We start from the raw sequence: 26,512 nt of genomic DNA, 5'->3' as shown, positions 1-26,512 counted from the left end.
TCAGTGCATGTGCTGGAATATAGGGCCTGGAAGCAGACTGATAATCAAGGCAATCCCATCTGAAGGATATACAAACACAACTGTTTTGACCCCACTTCAAATGGCCCTGACATAGGAAATGTATAGCCCTAACTAAATTTAAACACCACCATTCTTCCTTTCCCATATCCACCTACCACGCATATGTCTTATGGAAAGATTCTATGTGCTTAGTGCCATACCTTAAGTTTACTTTGTCATCATCAGCTCTAAAAGGAATGTGTACGTGACGCAAGAACGTCATTCTGGCTGAAAACATCACTCTTAACAGCTTCCTTTTTGAGTTCCAGATAAAAAACAGCACAGTAGGACATGCCTCAATGATATAACATTTTCCTCTTTCATTTTTTTTAAATGATTGACATTCAATATTCTAACTTTAAAAATATAATTAACTGTGATTATACATTTATGTAAATATATTGCCCATGTATGCATAATACACAATGTTATGCTATGCAAATCTGTAATAATACAGACCAAAACATGGCTCTATCTTAACAATAGTATTACACATTATATATAATGCATATTCTCTATTCATATATATCATGCATTATGCAGATGTGGCCAACAACACACAGATCCTCCAGTAATACTCATTTTGCTCTTCAGTACCAACCATTTCTATATTTTCCTTAGTGACTGCTTTGAGTTTATCTTCCATGCGCTGCAAAGACTGCATCAGTTCATCATTTCTCTTCGTGAGGCACTTGTTCTTTTCCAGAAGAGGTTTACATTGTTTCTCAGCTTCTCGAACACGCTTCAACTGGATTGATAATAGCAATTAATAATTGCCATGAGAGACACATAAATATACGTTTAATTTGCAATCTTGACATCTATTTTGCAATTATGACATAAAGAACATTGAAGCTGGCTAAACTGATATGAAAGGTATGCATTAAGACTTGTAGCTCAGGAATAAAAAAACCCATAGGAGTTCAATTTATCACCCTCATCCTTAAGCAGAGAAGTAGGAATATACACAGGTTAAATAGCCAGGGTCCTGATTCAACACACAGATATCACCACAGAGTGGGCAATCAGATAAAGGGATCAATTCAAAGTTCCCAATTCTTCCTAGTTCCCAATTCAGTACTTCATTATTTTCAACCTGGTCAAATACTGGACTACAGACCTAACAGACATTATTTCATTTACAAGGTAAGTCTCATCGTGTACAAGGTAAGTTACCAAGCACATGTTGTGTGCTCAGAGGGAAGAAAAGCATTCACACAGAATCCTACAAGCCCTGCTGCCTCAACCTCTGCTGTGATTTTGTACTCACGTAATTTCAATTACGTTTTATTGTTACATTACTGATTTATTCTAGGATAAAAAGTCCCCCTCAGCCTCCTGAGTGACGGGCCTGATGGATGGACAAGGTATGTTCATCACCAGCTTTATCCTTGAATCCTCGCTCTCTTTCCCTTCCCCATGGCTCTCAACCTCCTCTGTCTGCCAGCGCAAAAGCTCACATACCAGCTCATTTCGTTCATCAACAAGCAACGTGTTCCGGTCTTCCAGCTTCCGTATGGTGGCATTCAGCTCTGCTATCCTCTTCTGGTTTCTGCGCAAGTCCTGTGCATGGGCAACAATGTCACACAGCTACTGATTCTCTTCAAAATACATGCTTGGGAAAAGAACCCTTAAAAAAAGCAGTCAACCTAAGCTGTCACCATCAACAAATTATCTTTAGGGACTTTCACAGTCCTGAATATGTTGGCAAATATATATATATATTTAGGAGAAAGCATCTGGTTTGGGGATACTTTAATTGAAAATTTTAAGCCATTAAAAAAATTAAGAAAAAACAAACAGATGATAAATTTGTATGACAGAGATAAAAAAGCTAAAAGACTCTAAATTTCCTTCCCTTTTCCTATAGATTGCTTCTATTAGCTGAACCACTACCTCAGGTGAAAAAGCTAGGACAACCCTTTCTGTATCAATTACATTCACTTTCTTAGTTCTCATTTGTATATATGAAAATATGCTTTTAAATATGCATTGGTTGTGTAAACAGCTTCTGTTTAGTGACACAACGGGTGACTTGTGTGCTTTGTGAATGACACCCAAGGGCTGTCTGTGGTGAGGAGGATCTCCTAAGGGTCTCACAGATTCTCCACACCCAGCGCTTTCCTTGCCCCTCCCTGCTCATCCTGGTAATTCTATCTGGTTTTGAGGATGCACGTTCTAGGTAGTTAGGTTCATCGATGATTCTTTCAAAAGGGCACTGATTATTTAGGATGTGTTATATTTGTGACTAGAACATCTGATGAAAACCAGCAGTACAAAGTTTTGTCCAGTTAGCATGCCCTCTGAAGACTCTATGGACATTAACTTGTCTGTAATGAATGACTGGGAATGTTTTCCTAGGGCCTGAGAAGTATGCCAGAAAGAAACACACATCCACGCTACTGTTTTGCAGAGACCAGTAAAACCTGCATACAGGGCTGCTGCAGTGCTCCGAACCATCTCCAGCCCTTCCTGGGATCTCTCTCTTGGGACTGCTCATGTTACACTCTGCCTCCTTCACCAAAAAGAGCTGTTCATCCAGAGCTTCCTTTTGCAGCTGCAGCTTCTGCACATAGCCTGTCTGTGTCTCCAGTTCTTTCTCCAATGAAAATATGATCCTGTCTTTAGCCTTGATCTCATCCATCTGAATGAAAGAAACACCAGAACAATATTACCATGTGAAGGCAACAACATTTCTCCAATTTGTATTGTGTGATTTACTTAAGAGCAGTGATCACCCCTCAAATCTGCTCTACCATACTGCACCAGGCCTGTTAAACAACACAGTCTGAGCCATACCCATAATTTGGCACAGGAGCACATTCATTGAGCATTTTGGCAACACAAGAATATACCTCTAGGATGCAGATGTGAATCTGGGGAGGGCAGGGAAGGTGGTGGTATCATTCTTGAGAGTTTAAATTCCCATTTATTTTACTTAAATTCTAAATTCTTGAATTCCAATTTTCAAGCTCAACTTTCTACCATTACAAGTAGGACCAGCTCTCCACATGACAGTGTGTCCTGGTTCTGGCCAGGACAAGGTTAATTTTTGCAATAGCCAGAGGTTATTCTATATCATCTCATGTCGTTTTCTGGGGATGGGGGAAGGACTCCCTTCTGGGTGATGGTAGCATGGCTGTGGTCAGGTCACAGGCTCCACGGTGACCATTTTGCACCTAAGTCACTCTCCTCTCTCATGTGCATATTTCATTGCTGTTTCCAGTCAAGTGCTCTTACTTCAATTCATGATCTCATCTTTACCTTTTGTGCCTCCGATTCCCCTTTCTAGCCTACTGCAGGGAATGGGGAGTGAGCAAGTGTCAGTATGGTTTGGAAAGTCAATGTGGGAGCACAAATTGGGAAGTTTCTAAACCACGACACAGGGAAACAATTCACCTTTGCTGGTGTGAGCTTCCTTTTGTTAATTTTCCACAGAAATTACTGAAGGCTGCACCAAGGCCAACCCAATAGATTTCTCCTCTCCTGCCATGTTTTATTGTGTTTAGGACACTATAACACAGGCTGGAAAAAACAAAAAGCTGCAAGTGCAGATGCAAATGCTGTTTATCTAACCCTTTGCACCTTGCATGTATTAACAAATCAGAGAGCCAGATCCTCATGGATTAGACCACACTCCTAATCTGAGCTGTTAACTGCCGTAACAGTGTTATTGCTGACTCACTGTGATCTATTTATTCCTGACAAATGACAGTGCAAAATCTGTAAAACTTTTTCAAAGTGAGTTGCATTGCAAGAGACCTGTTACGCAGAAAGAGCTAAGAGACAAAAAATGCAAACTCAGTGCGGCCTAAGAGAACACATGAACTGTTTTGATTACTAACCAGGCGTCGAATATCCCTTTCACTCTCCCATTTGATCTTGGAAATGGCCTCTTGGTGGGACTGATGCTCACTCCGAAGATCACCTGCCTTGATCTTGTCAGCCTGGATCATATTGTTAAGGGCCTCATCCACCTGCTTTTTGGCAGACTTCAGTTCAGTAATTTCCTGCAGAAGCTTCAGGCGCTCAGAGTCAAACTGTTTCCTGGCCTCCTCACGAGCCTCAATGGTCAGCGCAGTCCGTACTTTATCACTGCTCCCATCCCGCAGCGCGCACAGCGCCGACTTCAGGCGCTGGATTTCACTGTCTCGGACTTTCACCATTCTCGTCATCTCCTGCTCGTGCTGTTTGATGAGGTTCTCCCTCACCGCCTGCAGCTCCTTCATTTTCTCTTCATGGAGTTTGGCTTTTAGCTCTGTGATCTGCACGGTCTGCTTGCGTTGCTCCACTTCACGGATGCGCTTCGTTTCTTGAGTCTTTTCTCTTTCGAGCTTAGCAACCTACATTAAGATAAAATGAAAGTCATCTGCTGCCAATGTAACATTATCAAAACAAGCCCACCCAGACACATCCATGTCAAATTGAGAAAAAACCCCACTGAGACCCTAGACAATCCTCCATACTCCTAAAACAAAATATAGGCCAGCTCCTGAGGTATTCACATAGATTATATTGTCTTTACTCAAACAAAAACCTCTCTCTTCTCCAGGTGTCCTGCCTCACACAATGATGCTACATGTAGTTGTAATATTTCCCTCAGAAATAAGACTCCATATATATGTGTGCATTTGTGCAAAAGCTTTTTAACCCAGAAGTCAAATTCACCAGATAATTGGAGGGCTCAGAAAAAGCAAAATTCCTACAACTTTCACATGCTGCTCCATTTGAGGGCCAGAGGTTTCTCCAACTCGTAGCTCAAAAAAATGGAGTCTTTTCCAGAGAAGTCATAGGACATCCATAGTAAATGTTCTAAGTTGGGAAAGAATCAGACCACTTTTTTTAGGAAAGAGTTGTGTGGCCTCTGCTGAAGTCTGTGCTACTATTTTTTCCACCTGTTTGCCTTCTTCAGCAGACACTTTTATTTAAAACTGAACTGTCACTCACCTTAGATTTCTCCTGATGCAGCTCAATTTGAATGTCTGTTAGCTTGGTCCTGAGGTCCTCATTGGCAGCCTGTAGGGCAACAATCAGTGCCTCAGGCTTTTCGCCCTTGCTCCGTCCTTTTTTTGACATGGTTTTTTATCAGAGTCCACACGTTTATTTCAAATATGGATTGCCATCTTCTTCTGTTCCTTTCAGTGTCAGTTAGGTCAGCAACTACTGCGTGACATTCCTTAAGGTCCTTGACTCAGCTGCTTTGGAAGCCCTGTTAAGAAATAAGACATACTGTTATGTGTCAGCGGATGCTGCATCTGGACAGCTCACATGCTTACAGAACACAACAGAGAGCTCCCATATCCAAAACACTGCAATCTTTGCCTGAAAACCTACAAGGCAGATCCCAGCACAGTCATGCTTCTGAACACCAGCCTGCCACACTTTTGGGAATTCCATGCTTGCCCTTTTCTGTTCTCAGAAAGGGGCGCCATGCATTGAAGAGAGGTGTTCATTTACCATAAAGATTGTGCTACTGAGAGCACGAGACTGGAAGGGACGGGTTATTTACTCCAATCCTTGCAGTCTGAGGTAACCACAAACCAGATGCTTTAATCTCAAGAATATACCAACAATATCATTCTCTTCCCCTTCCCAACCCCTGATCCTGTTCAAGATCCTGTGCCAAACTCAAAGACTCTCCACAACACTGCTACCATGTGTCACAAGAGAAATAGGCAAGTGAAGTCCTCAATCAGCATTCCAGGTCTCTGTGGAAGCAGAAATCTAATAACATGCAAGGGCCTGTTTACACTAGAAATTGTCCCCATGGAGTGAGAAATGAATGCCTACGCCTTTTGGAGGATTAAGATCCTACTTTACAAATGAAGCAAGAAATGACAATATCACACTGTAGTCTAGCAATTGAGGTTTTAACATCTGGTTATGAACAGTAAAAAATAAAATTCTGGACAAACATCATCATTATCCCTGTATTAATTTTAATTTTATAGTGTTATTATTCCCATTTGTGGCCCCTAGCTGAAATAACATTTGGAGATGTGGTATATCAGTTTGGAGATGGGCAAAGCACTGAAACATTAAGACTGCAAAGAATAGGACAGAGCACAGTGTAGTAGTGGTAGTGATGAAATTTCCCAGCAATAATAATTATTGCTCCAGTGCTAGATTCCAGGCAAGCTCTCCTCCCTTACTGTCAGGTTGCACATTAATTTTTTATATTTTATTTGCTTTGGGTACAAAACATAAATAGAGTTATCATTTCGCATGTTAAAACAGAAGAGACCTCCAAATATGAAAGACTGTTTAACTCAACAAAAACGTGCACACATCAGTTATAATTTTCTGCTTTCTGAGGGCAAGAGCAGATAGAAACCCTAACTCATACATGTGCTCCTCCCAACATCTTGCTCTCAGACACTTGGTTCTGCTCAAAGAGTGGCTCCACTGTGAAGAGAATTTACCTATGTGAACAAGCAAAACCTCGATCTAAACTTGTTTTTCTCTGAGCCCAGAGCCAGCATTTCAGCTCTTGCCAAGACAACAATTAACATGCTAATTTGGACCCCACTGATCCAACTCTCCATCAGAAAAAGGGAGCTGTGATTCAGGTTAGGTAACTCTAACATGAGGGGATGCTCCAAATCACAACTGCGGATCCAAGCACCCTGGCTCTAGATCCCAATCCTCACTCTAGAATCAGAACTTCAGAATGTGGCAAGCATGATGAGAGTATTATGAGAAGCTTTTTCATCCTTGGCAAATTCTCATGACCTTTCTGAGCTTCGCCATCTCTGCCAACAATCTGCAACAATTCTGAGAGAGGCATTTTCTATTCCCGCAGAATGGTGAAAATCCCTTGGAACTAGAGGAGGAGTTAAAATGCTTACCTGCTGGAAATTCCAGTAGCCAGACTGGATTCAGCTTGTTGATTGATCTGGCCTTAGGCAATACTCTAAGGAAATAGTATTTCAACATAAGCTAAACCCCATTACTGCAACAATGGGAATACACAACTCCCTATGCCTCCAAAATCTGTCTCATTTGCCTAGTGGGATTTGAATGAATCCTAAATTAAGTCTTTGCTTTGGATTTTATTTACCAGGTTTCATCTATGTTTTGCATTTTTTCAGAATAAAATTCAACCCCTAATTATTGCATACTATTCTGTGTGTGTTACGACACATAACAAAATACATAATAAATGACAACTGTGATTAAAAGCATGAGTTACATTATTTTAGTATTTTATCAAAATTCAACATGTCAACATCAACCCAAAAACTCAGCTCAGACTTGACAAACAGCTCTTCAGGACAAATCCTAACCACCCTCTGATTTTGACTGCACAAAAATCACTGTATTTTAGTTAGATTTCTAATCAATACCATAATAGTTTTCAGGAATATTAAAATACCTTCTGAACTGAGCTCACAATAACCCTTGGATATGAGGCTCTACACAAGGAATACGCGATGAATCTGGTGCTGCTAGGCTGCTCATGCTAAAATTACCATTGGCCCTTGCTCTAAAACATGAACCAAAAAAGCCCTATCCAAGCTGATGACTCCATGGAAACAGTAAAAAGGGTACAGAAGCATTATTGTTACCCGCAGCAAAGCTAAGCAGATTTGTTAAAACAATATTCTAGTATTTTGTGGCTAAAATACCATCTGTCTCTTTCTCACACAGTTATTTTCCTAGAAGTTGGCATAACACAATGCACACAGAGAACACTAACAGTGATGAAGAAAATCCTGCCCTATCCTAAAAGCAAGTGGACATTTTTCAGAATCAGTACTTTTCGGCATAAGATGCAAATGCATACTGACTGGAGGCTCTACTTAAGAATGGCAGGATTGTCAGAACAAGGACAAGCTCTAACAACCTGCTCCGTTCACTACAAGATGGGGGCCTAACAAAACATTTTGGTGGTTTTGTACTTTGTGCATTATTTTATGCAAGTGGATCACATTCAACCAACAGACAACATGCACCACCTAGAAGAGAAACACTGCAGTTCATGGAGTTCATTGTATCAGCCTCTCCTTGATTCGATTTTAACAGCCCAACAAAACACTGTTTTATTTAACTGAAATGCATATAAACAAGAAAACAACAGAGGGAAAGGCCATGCCCCAGGTCCTTCTCCTGAAATCCCTTCCTTTTCCTTCTAAGGCTATATGAATGATCATGTCTTGGCTTACAGACACCAGAGGAAGGTATCTTACATTCACTACTAAAAATTGTCAGATATTTAAGTAATTTCTCTACTTAAAGGAATAAGGGTAATTTTGGAAGTTTTTGCCATTTTTACCTCAGGTCTGGATACAGCCGATAAACACAGACATTGGTTTCGCACCAGATTTTTTAAAAAGTCTGTACTCTGGCCTCCCACATTCACTTTTAACAATACAATGATCTCTACAATGAACTGTCTTCTTTGTTTGAATACCTTACTTCCAACTAGATTACTACCTTCTTGCAGTTTCTTATCAACTTGCAGTTCAATATAGCTTAAAAAATGTATTTTCTTCTCCCACTCTATTGCTCTCAATGCCTTAAAGAACCTCATGTACACATTGCTCTAATTTCACAAGTCCTGTATCCCTCTTGCCTTTTTCTTCCATTTTCTGTGAAAAGAGTATGGATGTTCCCATTACCAGGGAAGTTCAGCAAAATCAAAACTAGCAGTTTATCTCTTCACATTAACTTTCTAGCAGAAATCTAAACACGTCTTCTAATTAGTCATTTCTATACATCTTTTAGACTCAAAATACCTCTAAAAATAAAAACATTAAAAGCAATAGTTTTTTCTCATTTGCAAATAGTTGTGAATCTTACCCTTCTATCATATGAGGAAAGATATGTTCCTTTGTCATCCCTACAGGCTGGGAACTCTTTAAGAATGGTCGGAAAGAACAGAAATCTTTTCCACCAGTGTCACAGCTCAGCTGACAAAAAAGTACCTGTCATGCTTTGCCTGTTTCCCAACAAAACAATCCAAATTAAAACATACCATGTAGTACCATACATGCTGACTTAGGTAGCTCTGCTCATAATGGGAAGAACAGAACTTGAAAAATAAACAACTAGAATAAAGTGAAACTCATGTTAAATGTAGAATTTATCCTTCCACTTTACTATTTAAAAAATACCCCTGAAAATTTACAGGATGATATTTAGCTGCTTTATAAATGAAAGCACCAGCTTCCATTTGTATTATGATGACCAGGGCAGCAGCACTCTCCTCCCATATAAGTAGGTGATGAACTGATTTCTCAGCTGGAAAAGGTGTAAGCATGAAACACCACCCACTAGATCCAGCTGAGATGCATGATGTGACAAAGCACCAAAAAAATTAAGACATTTCAATTATAAGGCATTCAGGAGAACGTGCAGTTTCTCATTAAGGCTGAAACCAGAAAAATATTCTATAGTAATTTCAGAGAGATCTGAATGAGCATTAAGCTATTGTATATAATTTCAAATAAATTTCCAAGGACATTGCTTAAATCCTCATTGAGTTCACCTAACATAGGCTACCATGCTGGTCACAGACACCCACCGCATATTCCAAGGAAACTGCAACATGTAGGTCACGCTGCAGCCCACAAAAATCCGTGACATAATGCAGAAGGGATCTGCAAGCAGCCTTGCTGGACACAGCTGGGGCAGGGATCCAACCACAGCAAAGGCACAGATGTCTGTCAGCTCTCCTGTGTGCCCCTGAAACAGGTACTGGACACACACAAAACTTACAGATTTATGCCTGAAAGCGCTTCCTAATTAATTACAGAGTCTTTCCTTAAGTTATAAGCTACCAAACAGTAACCAGCACAATTATTCTTTCAGATGTAAATAATCCAATCTTTTTCCAGTGCAACAGTCCCCACATACTCTTTGTTTGCCTAAGACTTATTGTAACTGAGCACAATTTCCTGTCAGAGAGGGGACATGAAAAGGGGATATTATTAAGGGCTATATTAAATAAGGCAGATTCTCAAAAAAATTACTGCATCTCATTTTGTTCCTCACCAATGCACAGAGATGGAACAGAGCATCTTACAGAACCCTAAATATTAAGTACAAATAAATACAGGGAAAAAAAACCCAAGGACTTACCTACAAATTACAGAACATAAAACAAAAATCACATTCATGTTCATGAAAATCTAAGTGCATGTTATGTATTAACATCATTACAGGTCTTTTCATAGTTTTTGTACACCAAGTCTACCCCCAAATACATGCCAAACCAGTACAGTATTGATTCTCATTCATTTCTGTCACGTGTGACATTTAGAGTTCTTAGTGTTTTGCTTACATTATAGGAATGAAAAATTAAAAGTATTTCTGCACCCACTAAAAAAATCAGCTTAGTGAATATTAGCAAACCAGTGCACGTACAGGGGGAAAAAAAATCCAGAAGCCCTGACTCCACCATTTCTCACAACTTCATACGCTCACTCATTACTGTTACCCTAAACCACCTGGTACCTCAATGCGATTTTCAACAACTGTTTTTTCTTCTTTTCAGTTTTAATTTCCATGTTATTTAGGCTCTTTGTTTACAATCCATGCAATGTAAGGTTTAACAGGTCTTTCCCTTAAGCACTTTAAGGAGTATTGTAATATGCAATTTCAAAAAATAAACTTATAGCTTGAGAAATGGAGTATGGGATGAAGATATTACCTTCTGGATAGAGATGGAAGAAATGCACAAAATAAAACATGCATTTTAGCATCAGCTGCCCTCAATTAATTCAAATAATTCATTATTTTTTATAAAATAATCTGAGATGCAGTTATACTTTGAATTATCATTTTTAACATAAAAGATCTGCCATACTAGACTAGCTCTTCTAGCCTAACCATTTTCTCAAGCACTGAGTCACGTCAATTTTCTCAAGCAATCAGTCTGCTTTATTATTTATTAGACTACATTTAATCCAAAGTTAGAAAAAGAACTGTAGTCTATCTAATCTTCATTTACATTCCTTATTTGTTAAACTTAACTAAGAAGGTTTCACTGCACAGCTGTGTACTGAAGTGTGTGCTGCAGTTGTGTGCCTCTTGTGAAATGCCACTGTGTGGATGGTGACATACATCAGTTCACTTTGCCTCTCTTGTGACCATGGCTGATGCACACTGTTCAACACAGGAAAATGTGATGTCCAAGTATGATCTTCCAGAGAAAGCAGGGATCCTAAAGTTTACAGGATGAGTGATGGTTTCTCAGCAGCCCACAGTGATCCAAATGTATGGCAAGCAAACCATACAGCATCACCACTTCAAGCGAGAAGAACTGAAAGCCCATGTTCCTGAAAATACTCCATGTTTTATTTTTCCTTTCCAGGTCATTGGATGTTTCAGAGAGCAAACTGCAGACTATGATCCACACTGCTGTGTCATTTCCAAAGAAGCTGTGTTTACACTCATTTGACCTGACAGTGTTCAGTGTGGCCACAACACAGAGCTTTCTCATGGTTCTTCTAGCATGCTGTTGAATTTTCTATTTAGAGCCCTACCTCCTGGAGCAAAGATTTCTAGTCCTCACATTTTAAAGGAGAAATTCAAACAGACTTTAAAGATACATAAACTAGAAGTACTACCAAAATTACATTTTTCTACACTCATAGATTCTGGATTTTGAGAGCTGATGACAGAGAACTGTACAGATGCTTTGCACAGATCTATAAAGAGAAGGAAGCAGGAATCCATCTCTGAAGATGGGAAGATAAATTTGCTATAATCTGACAAAGACCCGACCTTGAAGGGATATAGATTCATAGAGGAGCTTTGAAGATGTTACCTGCTTGGAGGCTATTGATTTCAAAACACATAATGCAAACATGTAATTATAAATTCAAGCAAATAATATTATTATATAATAATATATATTAATATATATTATTAATAAATAATATTTAAAATTTGGTTTTTAAACCAAGAACATTTGGTTTGCAGTCTTGTAGTACAAATATTGCACTGCCATGCACAAAGATTAAAGAGAAATCTGATGGATGTAGAAGATACAACATCACTGGAAAGTAATTCAAAATTCAGGCATCTGGCAAGGGTTATTTTGCTGCCTCACAACTTCACAAAGCCAATAGAAAGCAAAATATTTACCACTATTAAAAATTACCATGACTGAGTAGTGAAAGCATCTTCAGGCTCTCACAGTTTGGTTAAAAAGAAGAGAGGAAAACCCCAGAGGTTATAATTAACAAACTACTTGGATTTCAACTGCTCAAGCTACATCTGAGTTATACCAGCCTTACAGCAGTGGAATCCATCCCCACACCTTTGCTATAGTTGAAGGACTATTTTTGTAACTTTCTAAACCACAATATCAACTATTACATTAATTATTAGAGATCAACATTGAAAATTATTCTGGGCATCATTCTACAGTTACATTTCACAGCATTTTCCTGACTTGAATACCCTGAGGTCACTTATGCTCTGTAATGACAGAGAATTTATGCAGCATCTTTCCAGCTACATTGAAGTCTTGAAAGTAAAAAGAACTCAGCATATATTTACCAATTAAAATAGCCAATCACCTCCTTAAAATACAACCATACATAACCATACATACAGAAGACCCACCTAATGTTCAATTCTTAATGTGCAGGATACCAAAGTTCTTACACAGAAAATTATTTAACTGGGAATGGCCGCTGAAAGCAGAAGGATTATCAAAAGCCACTGAAAGGTGAGAGTGGCAAGGTTCTCAGAAAGGAGGCAGAGTCAATGCATTAGCAGTATCACAGAGCTTGAACTTAGGCTTGGAGAGGACACTGGAAATACCTGGGTCAAAATCATCTCCAAAGTGAGAGCCATATTTCTCTATCTTAGGCACTACCAAAACAGTCAGTCAGAGAGCAGGAAGTCAGAAAGGTTGCAGTATGACACTGACAGTCTACTCCTTTCTGCTAGGAGTTCTGCTGACAAAGCAGGGAATCCCAGAAGACCACCAAACTGCCACAGTTCTGGGAAACAGACACAGTCAAAGGAGCAATCCATCAACAGCTTCTGGGTAACTCCTATGGAAATCCCAGCAAAAACTTTCCAGCCTTTCCTCCCTGAGGCTTCTCCTTGGGATTTTGCTTCCTGTAGAAGCAAAGGTGGAACTGGCTCAAACCACACAGCTTGAGTAGAATCACAGAGTATCTCAAATTGGAAGATACCTATAAGAACCACTGAGTCAAATTCCCTGCTTCTCACAGGACCACTTAATACTGAACCACATGACTAAGAGCATCATTCAGATGGTCTTTGACAGGTTTAGTGCCCTGACCACTTCCCTGGAAAGTCTGTTCCAGTACCCAGCCACCCTCCCAGTGAAGCAGATGTTCCTACTGTACAGTCTGAACCTCCCCTGATGCAGCTTCATTCCATGTCCTTGTGTCCTACTGCTGGTCACCAGAGAGAGGAGATCAGCACCTCCCCATCTGCTGACCCCCTTGAGGAAGCTGTAGACTGTGATGGGGTCACCCCTCAGCCTTCTCTTCTCCAAGCTGAACAAAACAAGTGACCTCAGCTCTGCTCTTCCTAATTCTTGTCCTGAAGCCTTTTCCCCATGCCTGCTCTGGATCCACTCTCAATAGTTTGATGTCCTTGCATTGAGGTGCCCATGGCATCTTTTGATTGACACAGAAGTACTGACAGAGTACTTGTGTCTTGTGCCCTGTTCAACAGTGACTGTCTCACCACTCCCAGATTTCACCAAAATCATACCCATTCCTAGAAAACCTTTTTAAATCAGCAGGTGTTCTGTCTGAGCCAGGTTGAGTACCATTTACAGCACAGCAGCCCTGGGTTTGAAATTCCTATGCAGAGCAGTAGGCCAGATCAATAGAAACAAAATCTGAGTCAGAGCAGAAGCAATAAACCTCACATTACTGCCTGAAAAGCAACAAAACATTCTCCTGATAGGCTACCTTGATGCTTAGGTCAAGCATGATACCTGCACCACGGCAGAATCCGACCCAGCAAATCAGAGATATTAAGAATGGGAGTCCAACATGTCACTTTACAGGTTAGGCACAGGACAGCATCAGAACACAAATGTTTTTTAAAAATGCAGCTCTGGGGTTTTTTTCTTGCAAGAGGTCAAAAAATTTTCTAAAAATATGTTTCGATGTTCCCAACCTATAAGGTATGAGCAGCATCTTTTATTTGCATTCTCAGCAAAAACCAGAAACGAGTATAAAATGAGTATTCAGTGTCATAAGGTAACTCAAATGTAGGCTCTAGATCTGTCGCAAGTGGCCAAAATGAGGAATGGCAATCCAGTAATTTAAGCATAAATTGCACACCAGTCCAAGAGGCAGGTTTCCTCCATCAGTAGCTGTGAAAAAGGCATGCGTTGCATGTACAAAGAGATGCACTCTGCAGGGTCGGTGTTTGCAAGACAGCATGCCTTCTCACACATAGACACGCCAGCCCTGACAGCCCAGGACACGTACAGGTGCAATTATGAACATTCTGCTGGGCTGGAAGCCTTGCGTGCCGCCGTGGGAGCGGTGGAGCGGGCACAGAGGCATCGCGAGTGGAAGCGAGCGCAGGGAGCGCCTCAAGGGCCGCGCTGGCCTCGCTCCGCTCGGGCTCCCCGCGGCGCCGAGGCCCAGCCCGGGCTCCGCCGAACGCCCCCAGCCCTGGAGCATCCCTTCCCTTCCCTGCCCTTCCCTGCACCAGCCGCCGCACCCAGCGCGCCGCGCCCGCTTCGGGCGGACAATGACCGGCGGGCATACAATGGTGCAGGGCCGGCGGGAGGCTGAGGCGGCTGCGGGCTGCGCCTGCCACACCTCTCCCGCCATCTCCTCTCCATCACCGCTGGCTCCCGCTCGCGCTCCCCTCCCGTCCATCACCTCCATCCGCGCCGCCGCCCCGGGGCCCGCAGCCGGCCGGTCATTGTTCTACCGCCGCGGGCACCGGGCGACCCTCTCGGCCGCTGCCGCCGCTCACCGTGCCGCCAAGGAAAGACGCCGAGCGGCGAGGCATGAGCACAGCGCATCCATCTTCCTGCCGCCGCGGCGGCTCCAACGCCCGCACCGGCCCCGCCGCCTCCTGCGCGCCGGCGCTGAGGGCGCGCGCCCGCCCCGCCGCCGCCGCCCCGCGGCCGAGGCTGCGCTGCCGGTCCGGGGCTGCGGCAGCCCCGCCCGCCCCGCCGCAGCTGCGCCCCGGCAGCCCAGGCAGCGCCGCGGGGAGCGCGGCCCACCCGGCTGAGGGGCGCCCGCGGCGCCCGGCTCCCTCAGCACTGCCTGTCGGCGGGGCCCCAACCAGCCAGCCTCTGAGGGCGAAGGGCCGTCCGGAGGCTCCGTGGCCTCAAGCTGGAGCTCGCCCCAGGCCTTGCGACTTCCGAGGGACACACTTTATCACTAGTCTCCATTTGGACAGCACGTCAATGGCCACTATATTGGGGAGTGTGACCTTCGTCACCCTGGAGTTCACCTATCCAATCAATGTCTTTCCAACTTAGAGACAAGGACACTGTCTAGAAGCCACAGTATCAAACGCTTTGCACAATCACAAGTAAATGACACGAGTCACTTCATTTATCCACCAGCACATTAATCCCCACGCAGAGAGGCAGTACCAAGTTTATCAAGCACAATTTGCTTGATTGTTCCAGTACCCTAGTGACAACAATTTTATAAATGGTCTCACTGATATCCTCAGGTTTGCATGGAATTAGCAGAGTTCTTGGAAAAATACATCAAGATCCAGTTTCACTGTTGAAAACCATCTGCAGTAGAAATGGTTGTTGAATGGATACTACGGAACATAGGACAGTAATTTCTAGAGATGCCCAGAACTAAGAACATGGGTTCCCTCTGCTCCATGGAAATGTAGCAAATGCATTGTACAGAGAGCCCACGGCTGTGACCCAGGTCTCCTGATGTGCCCACCTGTACAACTGGTCTCATGAAACACAGGAAGCTATGGCTAAATGGGAAGGCTTTAGAAATGCTTTGTCCTTCATTTAAAGTCATGCCACAGACATAGGGGTGTGGCTGTAAATTTATATGCTGTAAATTCTGAAAATTTATAGGCTGTAAATTCTGAAACAAAGGCATAATTATCTTTTTGCCTTCTTAACAAAATGATCCATTATAGTTCATTTGATTCCATTGCTACAGTACACATGGAACCTGAACCATAAAGCCCAAGAACTGTAACTTCATTATTTTTCAATTGTGCTATCCCAACTGCTTTTCTACTGAAAGACAAAATTATCCATCAGATCTACAGTGAGAACTCAGACAGCTGTCACCTGAGACTACTTGGGATTCCTCTGACATTTACCAATCCTTTAACATACCCATGGGACCTATCTCTAAGTGCCTATTCTACTGCTGTGTAGTTCAAAACAAGCAAAAGTCGTTACATAGACAGATAGGTAACAGTTTCTGATGAGGACAGCAGTGATACCACTAAGAGGTCCTCCAAAGAAGTGCAGTAAAGACCAGAGGTAACTTGGCAGAATCAAACTTAAAATGTATTTTAACTCAAGCAGACAGCTCTTCCAAATGCCTCACTTAGCAGTAGTGGGACATGTCTGCCCTCTGACTGGAATGACTTGGTGAGAAGTAGAGCAGGTTCTCACATTACAGCACAGGCACTTTGACATCAGGCTCCCCTTTCCCTGTTGGGGCCTGTCTCTCTTCAGCTGTGGACTCTGCTAACTCCTTCCCTTTATGGGAGGACAACAACAAAAGGAGGAATTTCCCTAGAAAGAAGTGGTTGCATGTCCCACTTGCAATGTCACATCCAATGCACAAGTTAGAAGTATCAGAATTGTTCATGGAGTTACAGAAGACAGATTGAGGGGGAAGACACGACGTGTGGGAGTGTTGTTGGCTGACAATGATGCCGGAAGGAAAAAGGGAGCAGCAACATCTGTGGATGATGTTTCTCCTTGGTTGCGAAGCTGTAAGATCTGGCGCAGCAGGGCTTTTCCTTCTTCTCTAGTCTGAAATTAATTTGTAGAAAACAGAACAGTACAACTATGAATGGATGGTTTCTGGGTCAAATTCAGTATGTAAGCAGTGTAACTTAAAGCAGCTTGTCATTCTGTAAGGCTACGAGCTATAAAAGCCATTCTCAACTCTTTTTTCTTCTGCTCCTTAGAAATGCTAAGGTAAGTCACTTTTTTTCATTTTAGTCTTTCCTCCTTTTACTCCTGATTGGTGTGTTTCTTGGGTATTTCAGAGAACAGAACCACCAACCACTGAAGCTGTCTAAATATTCCAGCAAGTAGATTGGGAAAACTTTGACTAAGGTGAACTCAGGTTGGAGAGCGCTCCAGGCAGCTTTGTCAAGAATAAGCCAAACACCCTGCACTCATGGTTAGTGTCTACCGACTTTACCAACATGAAATTAAAAATCCCAAACTGCCCACTTACAGATACATAACATCACAGAGTATGAAGCTGCACACAAAACCCAAGTACTGTTATACTCTCTGTGCCGTCTACACAAAGAAGATGAGGAAAAAAGTTTTAAAAGTACCACCACTACAGAGTGTATGGGAGTTTGTGACCATTCCACTACCTTCTCAACACCAATATTTTTAGCAGCTTTAAGACTGCCATTTGAAGCTTCAAATTCTTTTACTTAGTGAATTCCAATGAGGTATGGTTCAGTTTCACTATCTATACCACATTCCATGACTTTTATCAAACATACTCAGCATAACTGATCAGGCATAGATAGATAACAACCACCATTCAGGATGCAACTTGTATGGCAGACAGCCCTTATTCATAGAAGACTCCTTCCACTCTGAGGGGAGCCAAGATCAAGGTCATAGATCCCTTAAGAAAGAAGCACCAAAGACTGCACAGGTACTCACATCATTGAAGGCACAGCATTTCTGAGCACATGCTGAGGCTTCATCCCAAAGCTTACATTTGAAGTAGTACTGGGCCAGGTAACGAAATGCAGTACTGACCTCCAGGTGCTCCACTACCTCCTACAGTGAGTGGGGTATAAAACATCATTTGTAAGTGCCTTCCCAAGTAGCTGTATACCATGTTTACTTCTCCTTTTATTCCCAAGCTATCTTCTTACCCCACAGGAATAGATATCCTGGATGTATTTGATGTAGCATTGAGCTGCCTGTTCAGATTCATTCAGCTGTTCATGCAACCTACAAAAGGAAAAAAGTGGGTCACTGGAACAAGGCTGCCCTGTTGAAGACCTTCTTGGTCTGTGAGAAAGTACCTGCTCACCCTGACCTGGACTAAAGCCAGGTCCTTTCCTTCAGAATTTGCAGGACATGCAACATGTACAACCCCTTGTGGAAGGAGATGATCCAGTTTGCATTCATGCTGACAGACAGAGAGGCAGTCAGATAGTGACTAGACAGCTAGAAGCAGTGTATATTTGTATATTCTGTTGCATTTTAAACCTTTTAACAGACCTTTGCCATTCTACTTACTCACTATTTCCTCCAGTGCTCCTTCTTCCCCTGCTACAATCCAAATTTGTACAGCAGTTTCACTTTTCATTTGTCCCCTTTTTTCCCCTTCTTTGCTTTTCCCACTTCATACTGCTTTATCCCCACCAAAACAAAATTAGTGCTGATGTCACAGTATTCACATTAGACCTCTTTCAATGTCACAGCTATATACTAGAAAGGAAAAATAAAACCAAGCTAAAATTTTATACATCATATACTGTCATGGTCTGCTTTTAAGCTGCAATACAACAAATACAATTGCTAGTACTACATGCTCAAAACACCTCAGGATTCAGAAGTCATTTGCAACCCACATAATGCTGTCATTCTCTCTAGTTATCCTGATGGAAACAAAGATAAAGCTGGACACCAAAATTTGCAGTCACTACAGCCCTAAAGATACCAATTCTTACACAGCTCTAAAAGTAATATTGGCTAACAGCAATTCCACTTGTTTACATTCTGTATTTTATCATTAGGTATCAAAGTGTGACTTGCATTCAACACAACCGTGACAGTTCAGTGAGGGTACATACTCACTTGGCAAGTTTCACAAGTGCCATTTTCTCCACATCTCCCACAGCATAAGCTCTCCAATAGCACTGTCAAGGAAGGAAAGTCACTGAAGCATGCCACAAAAATTAGTCCAGTTCATGACTCCAGCATGCAAATCAGAAACAAAAAATTACAGGGATTGTCAGCAAAAAGGGCATGTATCTGCAGACCACTCCTTATTCATCAGCTGCTCTAGTTATACTACAGCAGTACTTCCCCAACTGTAACTGCCAATGAGTTTAGGTAGCACTAGCTATATAATTTTGCTGCAATTTCACCCAGTGTTCTGCAAGACACCCTAGTCTTACACATCAGTTCTCACCTTCTTAGCTTCCACCAACTGATTGAGTTTCTCATAGCATTCTCCTAGAGCAACCAGCATACGAGAGTCATTTGGTCTGTAAAAGAGCAATTCTTCAGGTAGTTTAATGGACTGCCAGCTGATCTCAGGGTGAGGGGAAGATGGGGGGTGGTCAAGGAAAAAAAATAATCTACACCTGGCAGTCTGTCATCCTTTTGCATAAAGCATCACTCTTACTCCTGACCAGTCACCCTCAACATTTAACTGACAAAGCTTTTGTTAACAGTTAACTAACACAACTAAAAGGATTTGGAACAGTGGGACTGCACACATCACAAAGCATAGATGTTTTATTCCTTCTCCAACTTAGTTCTTGCATGTAAATTCCTTAGCCAGAATCAACCAGGTCAGAATGAAGACCAAAAAACACGGCTCCATTCTCAACTCTACCTGAGCTGGTGGGCCCGTCGGTAGTAGTAGAGACAGTAAAATGGCATTTTGAGGATTTCATAGGTTTGCCCCAAGCCATACCATGCTCTGTAGTCCCTTTTGTTCACCTCTATTGCATGCCTGTCAATGAAAAGAAGATGAACTAGACAGAAATTCAGGATCAAAACCAAGACCAGCAAAAACACTAAGAAAAAATAGAAGATACTACTTCAGAAGCAAACACAATTTTGTGCAGTACATGAGCGGTACCTATAAGCCTGGATAGCTGCAGATGTGTTCTTCATCTCCATATACTCATGTCCCATAAGTGTCCAGGCTCCTAGATAACGAGGATTCAGTTTCAAGGCCCTCTGGAAATAGAGTGCTGCTTTTTCATGCTGGGAACGCAAGCTATAATAATTTCCTAAAGTAAAAGGCATAATATTTAAATAATTTTTAAAAACCCACAACCAACCAACAAAAAAAGCCAACACCAATAGAGAAGTAGAAAAAATGATGTAATGTGTATTATCTACTACCTCCTAACAAATTTTAAAAGAGTCCTAATACAGACAGAACTAATTTAAACCTCAAGAGACCTAATAGCACTCTGTTCACCAGTCTTCTGGTCAATCCTTTTCCAGTTGTACCAATTCCATCACTTTGGAGCGTCATGATCTAAGAAATCAATTTCCTGCTCCTGACACACAACTATTTCTACTGGAGTTTGAAGACTATAAAGGGATTTTTAGGTACATGGGTCTACTTTCTACCCTAGTACTATTACAGCAGCCTTCAGAGAGAAATGAGGGAAAAAGGTACTCTGTCATTTTGTCTGCTTTTCAGGCTGCCTGAATCCAAATTCAAAAAGTGGCGATTTTAATTGCCTTGCCAGCTTATCACTTCCTCAAGTGTTTCCAAGATTCCCTCACACAGCCCACACCCAGCAAAATAAGATGTAAAAATAACCTTACAGAATTGGCTCTCACCAATTACACAGCAGGTCTCAACACGGTACTTGTCTATCTCACAGAGATTATGAGCCAGGTAGCTCAACTCAGGCTTCATGCCCTAGTGGAACAAAAGAATCAAGTAATGAGAGAGCACATTATGCTTTGAAAGAAATTGCAGTAAACAATTGGCAATGCATACAGTGCCTCTCTTCCATGGAGTTGGGAAGAGGAGAGCAAGTATTCAGAGAGGCCAGACACCACCAGCTGCTTCACCAATGTTTAACACACCTCCAACAAACACCATCACTATGGACAGGCCACAGGAAGAATGCTTACCCTTACATAGAGTAAGTTGGAGAAAGTGTCCATGTTTTCTATCCTGTAAGGATCTTGTTTCCTTAGCTCATTAAAGATCGATAAAGCTTTGTCAATATCTGATGAAAGAACAGCATATGGGACATCAACAACTATAAATGCCCAGTTTGCATTAAGGGGGTCATTCCCACTTAGTGTCACTGACCTCTTATATTGTGGTAGGCAACTGCAATCTGAGAGATTATATAAGTGCTTTTGGAAAATCCTGCATCAATGAGAGACTGATACTTCTGTAGAGCTTCCTCTATCAGCTGCAGCTCTGTATAAATGTGTGCAAGAAAGAACTCTTTCATCCATGTATCTGGCAAGGAGAGGAACTTCAGCTAGCAAGAATCAAAGAAAAGAGATGACAATTAGAAGTATTCTACAAGGTACACGTCACAAAGAATCCATTGTCTTCCCTCCAATGACTTAGCAGATGGTTCTGAGGTAGGAGGCCTTCCTGCAGTCGCTTTCTTAAACCCATTTGGTCAATCAGGGAAGAAATTGCCTTCAAATATAACATTACCTGGCTCTTGCTGCAGCTATTAAATTCAGACTTTCTTCCTATGTTTAAACATCAATATCATAACACTAATTTCAATGAACCATGTAAGCAGACTCAAAATTATGTAACAAAACTGCACTTCCTTTTTCCACAAATTGGTAACATTCTTCTGCATCACTTTTTAAAATATTTTTTTAAGTACTGTTTTAAATACTTCATCATTCAGAATTTACTGAAGAATTCCAGAAGTGAACTCAAATTCCATACAGAAAGAAAAATAATCTATTTTGGTTTTATATCTTAAGTTAGTTTCCCTGATACAATTCACCTCCTATGTGGCTTTGCACATTATCTTTTCAGCTTTGAACGTAGCAATTATATATATCCTTTCAAGCTATGAGAAGTGCTCAATAACCGAGGAATTAGAAACAGATTAATAAAAAATAAAAAAGGGACATCTCTTAGGAGGATCTCCTTCATGTGACAAGATGATAACTCCTGACAATGACAATTGCTTCCAAAAATACATGAATTGGAAATTTCTTAAACCGCTTTGTGGGGGAATGATAAGAAATTAGCCGTGCCTGTATAAGATTTTCAAGCTACAGCACAACAAGCTATTGAAGATAAAGAGGATTTTACAAAATAAATTACAGTCATGGATTGCCTTGCCTGACAGTGTCTCACGGAATGAAGCAGTGGGCAACATCAATCTTGTGGAAACAGAAACACTGGTCACTGAATCAGGCTAAACTCTTGAGCTTTGTTACCACATCTTGGTATCTCCAAAGTTTTACCATCTCTTTATCTGTAATCAAGTTGCAAAGTTCCAGCCAAGCTCCCCAGTGCAAAGGCAGAACATGAGCAGCTTCAACAAACACATCTATTGCTTCTTTCACCAGGTCCAGTTTCCGCAGCACAACACCATACCTGCAAAAAAAAAAGTATCAGCTTGACAAGAATCATGCAATTCTGCATATCCACACAAATATTTAAGAAATACATGCCAACACTTACAGATAAAGGCCAAATCCATCCAATTCCTGTGCCTTGTGTTTCTTGCTGAGCTCAACTCTCAATTCTCGTAGAGCTTCATTTTTCACCTGTCCTTTTTCCAGAGGTCCTACATGAAGAGAAAGTCACACAGCTAGCTTTCAATAAGGAGTCTCACCACAACAATGCCAAGTCTAGGGTACAGTCAGAATTATCACTGACATGACGGCTTCCCAGCCTGTGTTTATGTTCCCCATTTTAAAGAAAATTGCTTAGTCTGGTAACCCAGTTTAAAAGAGGACCCCTAAGAGATGAAAATCTGCAACCTGTAATTAAGCCAATGAATCGAAAGAGAAAGAAAGAAATAATGTTACAGAACTTATTATCCAAAAAGTAGAGGGGAAAGCCACAGACCCAGGATGAGTTACAAGAAGAGTCAACAGCAAAAGCTTCATTATCTCATCATGCATTTCCTGACACCAGAGACTTACCCAAACTATCAACTGTCTCATCATCCTTTTTCTTTTCCCCTGACTGTGGAAAAGAAAGAAAATCCAAGATTATAATATAATAGTGTTTTTCTTGTGTTTGCTGCAGCACTTGCAGCAGTGTTTAAACTGAGTTTTCACAGACAGCACAGTTCTGAAAAGAACAGCTCTATCTTTCTTTACCCCAACACAGAACTTGGACTTCAAGGTGGTCATTAGGAACCAAGCAAAAGAATAAGCAAAAAAATAAGATATGCCAGGGAGGGGTCGGAAGCAGAGGAGTTCAGTGCTAGGAGGCAACCCTTTTTCTACCTTACCAGGTATCTGGAGTACATGTACAAGAAGTAAGCTTTCTGGCTCTTGCAGCCCTGTAAAAAGTAGGCAGCCCTGTCATATTCCTTGAGATCAAAGTAAGACTTGGCCAACGTGTAGGCATCCAGATCACGAGCATCCTCCTGCAGGGACACACAAGAGTTTTAAGACCCAAGAAGCTCTTTAGAAAAATCACGGTTACAAACATAGCAGTGAAATTGCTCCAAAAGCTAAAAAATTTAGTTTGTCCATCTTTAGAGATGGTTTCAGTAGTATCAGAAAAGTTCCTCCACTCCCTCACATGATCCAATTCTAGAGTTCTCAAATAACAAGTACAGACTATTTAAGAATATTTAAAATAAATGGTGAGATTTCAGAAACAAATTGTGGCAAGCTGCCAGAAGGCAAGGCTTAGCTGTTCAATTAGTATGAAAAACCATAAACAAGAAATCTACTCAGGAATTCCACATAAGAGAATATTAATCTGCTAACATACAAGAGAACACTTCCTTGGCAATTATACCTTGAAATGCATTTATGACTTGTTACACTTCTATAACAGACCAGGACACACACCCCTGAGTTCTACTGTATTCCTACAGAGGTGGGGATTGAGACACAACTTGTTTCTCTTGTGTCTTAGCAAGCACAAGTTTAATGGCAAAACATAATTTGTATTAAAATAAATTTTGACCTCAGTAAAGAGGAATAAAAATAAACTAGCAGGCATATGATTTCAAATTTGGCTTACAGAGTGCTTCATTTAGGACACAGCAACAGATAATGCTTTCATCTGGGAAAGCACATTAAGCTCTCTGGCCCTGTTGAACACACGACGAAAAGGATGTTCCCAGCATAATGACAAGATCGTAGCTCAGTGCTGACTCCTGCCCGTGGGACTTAGGAGATTGCAATCACGTATTTTCCTCCACAGTTAAGATTAAACAGCCCACCCACACGAGCTGCAGCACCTTCTAGGGCTCACAGCCACTTCCCCCCAAGGACAGCCTGGGCCCATACCTCGGTGAGCACGGGCGGAGGCGGCAGCTCGCTCAGTGGCAGTGGCTCCAGGGCGAATGCAAGTTCAGCAGCCCTAAGGGAAAGAGAGCAGTAGGATTATTGAATCATCGAGGTTGGAGGACACCAGGTCCAACCGTCGGCCCAGCACTACCAGTGTAATCCCTAAACCACATCATCTAGCGCCAGATGCAGACACCTCTTAAGAACCTGCAGTGACTCCACCACCTCCCTGAGAAACCTGCTTCAGTGCCTGACCACCTGAACATTCAAAAAACATTTTCCAATATCTTATCGAATCTCCGATATCTCAACTCAGGGCCATTTCCTCTGGTCCCCTCCCTGCAGGCACAGCAGGAGACTGGCTCCCACCTCACTGAGAACTCCTTTCAGGGAGTTGCAAAAAATGATGAGGTACCCACGAGCCTCCTCTTGTCGAGACGAAACAAACCTAGCTCCGTCCCATCCTCCCTCCCGGCACAGAACGTTAGCCCGGGGTCCGCCGAGCTGTGCCCGGCCCCGCTCACCACTTCCCGCTGTGCTGCAGCCCGCGCTCGCGGCTCCGCTCCGCCACACTCAGCAGCTGCTTCTTGATCTCCCGCAGATCCGAGAAATCGCTGCCGCCCGCCGTCGCCACCATTGCCCCCGCCGCCATCGCGCCAGCCCGGCCAATCACGGCCCCGCCCGCCGGCCCAGCCAATCACAGCCCCGCACACTGCTTCCCCATTAGCCAGCCCGACCAATCACAGTCCCGTCCGCCGTTCCGGCCAATCGCAGCCCCGCACACTGCGTGCCCGCCTGCCGGCCCGGCCAATCAAAGCGTCGAGCACTGCGCTCCCCCGCCCCTATACGGAGTCGTCTTCTTGGGCGAGGGCGAGAGGTCTTGTGACCAATCCCAGGCGCGCGCAGGAGCCGTGCCGCCTGATTGGCCGATTGTGGCGGCCGCGCGCAGGAGCCGTGCCGCCTGATTGGCCGGTTGTGTTTGAACTGGCAGCAAGTTCGCTGATGGAGAAAAGAGTGTCGCACCGTAAAAGATTTCTGATTTTTAGATGAGTGTCATTTGTAAATGACACTAATTCTTACACTGACTCCAGTATAGAGTCTAAGGCTACCACTGGCCTTCACTGTAGTGATGACTACTATGAAAATTTCAACGTTGAGTTGATCTGGAACCATTTCATCTGGAGCCACCGGCTGAAATTAAGATTACTCTACAAAGGTTTACAGAGATATGAAATGCCCAGCCTGTCCTTAAAGTGGAAAATGATGAGTTATTTATAGTCTTCAATGGTTTTTCAAATAGACAAAGCAAATTAGACCATTACTTGAAGTATAATTTTAGCGTTACATGTGTTTTTCCCTTTCTTAATTTTAGCCAAATGTTTTGCAAGTTCAGTTGTAGCTTTGACAGAAAATACTTCTATTACTCTGCCGACCCATATATCCAAAATGGAAATAAAAACTTATTTGTTGTTGTTACTACACAGATGGGCCTAGTCAACACAAAGCCTAACTCATACCTCATTCTCTCTCTCTTTGCCCCATCTCAGAACACATGTGAAAAGAGCTTCAGAATTTTTTTCGATAATACATTTTTGTTATACTTTCCATCTCTTTTATGTTCTCCATATGTAGGGATCAGGTGTTAGCGCTCTACAATCCTAAACATTGTATTTCATATTCGTTTGAGTCCATTAGTTGGACTCAATGATCTTATCCAATCTAAATGATTCTGTAATTCTCTGCTGGTTTTAATATAAGGATGTTCAGTTTCCATATGAATACAAAGAGTGATATTTAAAGAAATCTGTATGTGTGTGTGAGGTCTATGAAGTAATTTTATTAAGGTCTGTTTATCTTCAGTTTTGGGCCCACTGGGTATTGTGTGCTGTTTTCCCAATGGAAACTGTGACAATATGTTCGAAGTGAGATTTCAATACAAAATACTGAATCTGCTGCAAAAATGCACGAAGGGCTACTTCTCTTCTTGCGGAAATCTAGGCAAAATACCCTTTGAGTCGCGTTCCTGTGTGTGAGCCCTGGGCAGCTGTGACCCAGCTTTTCCCATGCCTGCTCCTCAGGAAGAACAGCGTTTCTGGTAGCGGT

The 26,512-nt window shown here is 42.1% G+C and overlaps 2 protein-coding genes across 5 annotated transcripts in view; both read right to left on the bottom strand.

The window, feature by feature from the left end:
* JAKMIP2 (janus kinase and microtubule interacting protein 2) overlaps positions 1-15,172 on the bottom strand; it is a 37,262-nt gene extending 22,090 nt beyond the window's left edge. The window contains exons 1-6 of one of the 4 annotated variants that reach the window (XM_074552372.1): positions 14,998-15,172; positions 5,008-5,269; positions 3,906-4,403; positions 2,495-2,704; positions 1,525-1,623; positions 662-808 (exon numbers count right to left, since the gene is read on the bottom strand). In XM_074552372.1, coding sequence (XP_074408473.1) covers positions 662-808; positions 1,525-1,623; positions 2,495-2,704; positions 3,906-4,403; positions 5,008-5,136 — 1,083 coding nt within the window. In that variant the 5' untranslated portion in view covers positions 5,137-5,269; positions 14,998-15,172. Of the gene's footprint in view, positions 1-661; positions 809-1,524; positions 1,624-2,494; positions 2,705-3,905; positions 4,404-5,007; positions 5,270-14,900 lie in introns of all 4 variants that reach the window. The other 3 variants (XM_074552371.1, XM_074552370.1, XM_074552368.1) reach the window with 3 other exon arrangements.
* Positions 15,173-16,505: 1,333 nt separating this feature from the next.
* Positions 16,506-25,099, bottom strand: CDC23 (cell division cycle 23). The gene is made up of 16 exons (XM_074552373.1): positions 24,934-25,099; positions 24,410-24,482; positions 23,395-23,532; positions 23,081-23,123; positions 22,614-22,719; positions 22,394-22,526; positions 21,255-21,432; positions 21,071-21,168; positions 20,771-20,852; positions 20,052-20,205; positions 19,803-19,922; positions 19,374-19,449; positions 19,037-19,098; positions 18,106-18,184; positions 17,888-18,007; positions 16,506-17,005 (listed from the first exon to the last, which is right to left on the bottom strand). Exons 1-16 carry the CDS (start codon positions 25,059-25,061, stop codon positions 16,835-16,837), a joined length of 1,761 nt encoding a protein of 586 aa, XP_074408474.1. The 5' UTR covers positions 25,062-25,099; the 3' UTR covers positions 16,506-16,834.
* Between the last annotated feature and the right edge of the window lie 1,413 nt (positions 25,100-26,512).

This window comes from Zonotrichia albicollis, chromosome 15 (assembly GCF_047830755.1).
Source record: "Zonotrichia albicollis isolate bZonAlb1 chromosome 15, bZonAlb1.hap1, whole genome shotgun sequence".
Lineage (NCBI taxonomy): Eukaryota > Metazoa > Chordata > Aves > Passeriformes > Passerellidae > Zonotrichia > Zonotrichia albicollis.
The sequence above is the reverse complement of the archived record's forward strand: the minus strand, read 5'-3'. Positions and strand labels throughout refer to the sequence as shown.

Bases quoted from the DNA above. Each gene is read 5' to 3' on its own strand.
- CDC23 (XM_074552373.1), bottom strand. From the start codon at position 25,061: ATGGCGGCGGGGGCAATGGTGGCGACGGCGGGCGGCAGCGATTTCTCG. The intron at 19,923-20,051 runs GTACCGCTCATG...TTTCATTGACAG, and splicing joins GCAGCTATCCAGGCTTATAG to GCATGCAATAGAGGTGAACA. The intron at 18,008-18,105 runs GTAAGAAGATAG...CACTCACTGTAG, and splicing joins AGGATATCTATTCCTGTGGG to GAGGTAGTGGAGCACCTGGA.